This window comes from Aedes albopictus, chromosome 2 (assembly GCF_035046485.1).
Source record: "Aedes albopictus strain Foshan chromosome 2, AalbF5, whole genome shotgun sequence".
Taxonomy (NCBI): Eukaryota; Metazoa; Arthropoda; class Insecta; order Diptera; family Culicidae; genus Aedes; species Aedes albopictus.
In genome coordinates this window covers 219379435-219383987 of record NC_085137.1, presented here as the reverse complement: position 1 = coordinate 219383987, position 4553 = coordinate 219379435, and the positions used below count along the sequence as shown (strand labels likewise).

At 49.8% G+C, this 4553-nt stretch overlaps 1 protein-coding gene across 1 annotated transcript; it reads left to right on the top strand.

The window, feature by feature from the left end:
* The first annotated feature begins 3430 nt into the window (after positions 1-3430).
* LOC115259298 (uncharacterized) lies at positions 3431-4342 on the top strand. Its single transcript, XM_029859831.2, has 2 exons — positions 3431-3582; positions 3740-4342. The coding sequence occupies exons 1-2, from the start codon at positions 3484-3486 to the stop codon at positions 4274-4276; spliced, it is 636 nt and encodes a 211-aa protein (XP_029715691.2). The 5' UTR covers positions 3431-3483; the 3' UTR covers positions 4277-4342.
* Positions 4343-4553: the final 211 nt, after the last annotated feature.

Sequence of the window (4553 nt, the reverse complement as noted above, 5' to 3'; positions counted from 1 at the left end):
ATGTCTTGCCTTGCCATCTTGCTCGGGAATTCCCTCGGGGATTCCTCCATGCATTCTCTCAGGGATTCCTTCAGGAATTCTCTCGGGAATTCCTTCAGGAATGTCCTCGGGGATTCCTTCAGGAATTTCCTCGGGGATTCCTTCAGGAATTCCCTCGGGGATTCCTTCAGGAATTCGCTCGGGGATTCCTTCAGGAATTCGCTCGGGGATTCCTTCAGGAATTCGCTCGGGGATTCCTTCAGAAATTCCCTCGGGGATCCCTTCAGGAATTCCCTCGGGGATTCCTTCAGGAATTCCCTCGGGGATTCCTTCAGGAATTCCCTCGGGGATTCCTTCAGGAATTCCTTCGGGGATTCCTCCAGGAATTCCCTCGGGGATTCCTCCAGGAATTCCCTCGGGGATTCCTCCAGGAATTCCCTCGGGGATTCCTCCAGGAATTCCCTCGGGGATTCCTCCAGGAATTCCCTCGGGGATTCCTCCAGGAATTCCCTCGGGGATTCCTCCAGGAATTCCCTCGGGGATTCCTCCAGGAATTCCCTCGGGGATTCCTCCAGGAATTCCCTCGGGGATTCCTCCAGGAATTCCCTCGGGGATTCCTCCAGGAATTCCCTCGGGGATTCCTCCAGGAATTCCCTCGGGGATTCCTCCAGGAATTCCCTCGGGGATTCCTCCAGGAATTCCCTCGGGGATTCCTCCAGGAATTCCCTCGGGGATTCCTCCAGGAATTCCCTCGGGGATTCCTCCAGGAATTCCCTCGGGGATTCCTCCAGGAATTCCCTCGGGGATTCCTCCAGGAATTCCCTCGGGGATTCCTCCAGGAATTCCCTCGGGGATTCCTCCAGGAATTCCCTCGGGGATTCCTCCAGGAATTCCCTCGGGGATTCCTCCAGGAATTCCCTCGGGGATTCCTCCAGGAATTCCCTCGGGGATTCCTCCAGGAATTCCCTCGGGGATTCCTCCAGGAATTCCCTCGGGGATTCCTCCAGGAATTCCCTCGGGGATTCCTCCAGGAATTCCCTCGGGGATTCCTCCAGGAATTCCCTCGGGGATTCCTCCAGGAATTCCCTCGGGGATTCCTCCAGGAATTCCCTCGGGGATTCCTCCAGGAATTCCCTCGGGGATTCCTCCAGGAATTCCCTCGGGGATTCCTCCAGGAATTCCCTCGGGGATTCCTCCAGGAATTCCCTCGGGGATTCCTCCAGGAATTCCCTCGGGGATTCCTCCAGGAATTCCCTCGGGGATTCCTCCAGGAATTCCCTCGGGGATTCCTCCAGGTATTCCCTCGGGGATTCCTCCAGGTATTCCCTCGGGGATTCCTCCAGGAATTCCCTCGGGGATTCCTCCAGGAATTCCCTCGGGGATTCCTCCAGGAATTCCCTCGGGGATTCCTCCAGGAATTCCCTCGGGGATTCCTCCAGGAATTCCCTCGGGGATTCCTCCAGGAATTCCCTCGGGGATTCCTCCAGGAATTCCCTCGGGGATTCCTCCAGGAATTCCCTCGGGGATTCCTCCAGGAATTCCCTCGGGGATTCCTCCAGGAATTCCCTCGGGGATTCCTCCAGGAATTCCCTCGGGGATTCCTCCAGGAATTCCCTCGGGGATTCCTCCAGGAATTCCCTCGGGGATTCCTCCAGGAATTCCCTCGGGGATTCCTCCAGGAATTCCCTCGGGGATTCCTCCAGGAATTCCCTCGGGGATTCCTCCAGGAATTCCCTCGGGGATTCCTCCAGGAATTCCCTCGAGGATTCCTCCAGGAATTCCCTTGGGGATTCCTCCAGGAATTCCCTCGGGGATTCCTCCAGGAATTGCAGAACCCGTAGCTTCCGGGAAGGTAAGCCCAGCTCCCTGGATTAGTGGGTTGGTGTCAGGCCCTGCGAGCCAGCCGTAAAAAAGACTAGCACCGGAAAATCAACAAGACACATCACCCTGGAAGGTGTTATGCGACGAGCCGGGCTCAACAGCCGGGGTACGATCTTCACGAAATCCAGCCAATTTGTCTGTTTTGCGGATGACATGGATATTATTGCCAGAACATTTGGTACGGTGGCAGAACAGTACACCCACCTGAAACGTGAAGCAGCAAAGGTCGGACTGGTGGTGAAGGCGGCTAAGACAAAGTACATGCTGGTAGGTGGGACTGAGCGAGACAGGACAAGCCTTCGCAGCAATGTTACGATAGACGGGGATACTTTCGAGGTGGTAGAAGAATTCGTCTACCTCGGTTCCTTGCTAACGGCTGACAATAACGTGAGCCGTGAAATACGAAGGCGCGTCATCAGTGGAAGTCGTGCCTACTATGGGCTCCAGAAGAAACTGCGGTCAAAAAAGATTCACCCCCGCACCAAATGTACCATGTACAAGACGTTAATAAGACCGGTGGTTCTCTACGGACACGAGACATGGACGATGCTCGAGGAGGACCTGCAAGCACTCGGAGTTTTCGAGCGACGGGTGCTAAGGACGATCTTCGGCGGTGTGCAGGAGAACGGTGTGTGGCGGAGAAGGATGAACCACGAGCTCGCTGCACTTTACAGCGAACACAGTATCCAGAAAGTGGCCAAAGCTGGAAGGATACGGTGGGCAGGGCATGTTGCAAGAATGCCGGACAACAACCCTGCAAAGTTGGTGTTTGCTAACGATCCGGTTGGTACAAGAAGGCGTGGAGCGCAGAGAGCACGATGGGCGGACCATATATATATATTTTTTTAATTATCTTCATTAAAGAGACTTTCAGCCCGTGGCTGGCTGGGCGGACCAGGTGGAGCGTGATCTGGCGAGTGTTGGGCGTGACCGAGTTTGGAGAGCTGCAGCTGCAAATCGAGTATTATGGCGGCAAATTGTTGATTCAGTATTATCATGAATTTGATGTGAACTAAATAAATGAATGAAATAAATGATGAAAAAAATTTAAAAATTGAAAAAGTGGTATAATTTTCAAATAATAATATCTCACAAAGCGAAAAAACGCAACCTGAAATTTTCAGCTAGTACAAGAAAAACATTGTTGATGTTTTTGTGGAGTATTTACACTATTGTCTTTAGGGAGCTCTGTCACGACTTTTGTATGCGAACCATACTTTTAGACAAAGCAAAAGTCGTCCATACATCATTTCTTTGCACGCTTTTTGAGCTGAAAAAATGCTTGTGTGTGCAAAATAAAAATTTAGATTTAACCAAATCCGCTCAAATTTTGGGAGAAGTCACACAATCTGGTAGCGAATCAAATAAGCGGTGTGAAGCAAAAACGATTTTTTGTACCACGCTAATGGGGCATTTCTGACTCCACCGAGTAGGCGGTGCGATTAGGAATGAGCCATTTTACGAAGTGGCAACAATGTTGATGATGATATTGATTTTCACGGGATAGGACGCTACCTCCTGTCAAAATTTCATTCATAAAATCGGCTCTTAAATTGGACTATAATTAAATTGGATAAAACTGTCAAGCAGAGTGGACCAACAAACTCCACATCAATCGAAAAAATGTCAACCGCTCGCGAGGTTCAAGGGCTTACCGCTCCCACAAGGGAGGAAATAGCAAACGAGAAGCAGGCCTTACTCGGACTGAAATTCCTAGAAACAGTGAGTAAACTGTTGAACATTGTCAAAAGTAGTGACGAAACATGTTAAAGCAATTCGTTTTCTTCCTGTGGTACCTCTGGCTGATCGGCTTCCTCGTTACCGTGATCGACGTGCTGTTTGTCCTGTTTGACGTGTCGTACGACTTCCTAACTGGAAGATCTGGAGCATGATCTGCGTTGGGATACGTGTATTTGGCAGCCAGGACAAATCGGAACCGCTGCCAAATGATATGTTCTTCTGTGGAATATTTGTGGGATTTGCGGTGATTTCGGCCGCATCGTTCGTGATCACGTGCTGCCGTTTTTGTAAAGTGAATTACGTCACGGAAGCCGTAGTGTCGCTGTTTGGATTTCTGGCATTCGTAGTCTGTGGCTTCAGAGCAATGTATCATGTCGAGAATGATCTTCATTTGCGGTTCTTGACTGACAAGCAGGAAAGGAGCCACAAGTTCTTCGTCGTCAGCCGACTGGAAAGCATTTTTTCTATGCAGACAGCCGGGCTCTTTCTGGTGCACGGAGTCCTCATGTGTGATACTATGGGGTGGCTGGGAAAACCCTTTGAACATAGCAGCGGAAGTGTCAGTCGCATCAGCATTGAAGGAGAAGGCGTGCACAAGAGATTACGGTTGAACCCGTTCTGGAGTGCACCGTATGAGAAATTGAAGTTGTTTTGCACATGTCATGTCGGAAAGTAACGGAAGAATCGAATTCATTGGTTTTTGTTGTTTGTTCGAATTAACCAATAAATTTAAAAAAAATGTCAGTGAACCTTTATGTTTGTTCTATAAAATTGAGTAATAAAAAAAATTCAGAAAGCTTTATTTGTTATTTGTCAGCTTTGTCAGGTCATGTTATCAAATGGACCACTACACATGTTCGGGCCGTGCTATGACCATCTAGGAAATGAAAACGTGTCCATTTTCTGATAACGTGGCAAAGCTCAAAGACCAAATTAGGGCCCGTTCATAAACT

What these genes read in the sequence shown, in the direction of transcription:
- LOC115259298 (XM_029859831.2), top strand. Translation starts at nt 3,484, where the DNA reads ATGTCAACCGCTCGCGAGGTTCAAGGGCTTACCGCTCCCACAAGGGAG. An exon ending in GACTGAAATTCCTAGAAACA is followed by an intron (nt 3,583 to 3,739) that starts GTGAGTAAACTG and finishes CCTAACTGGAAG; the next exon opens with ATCTGGAGCATGATCTGCGT.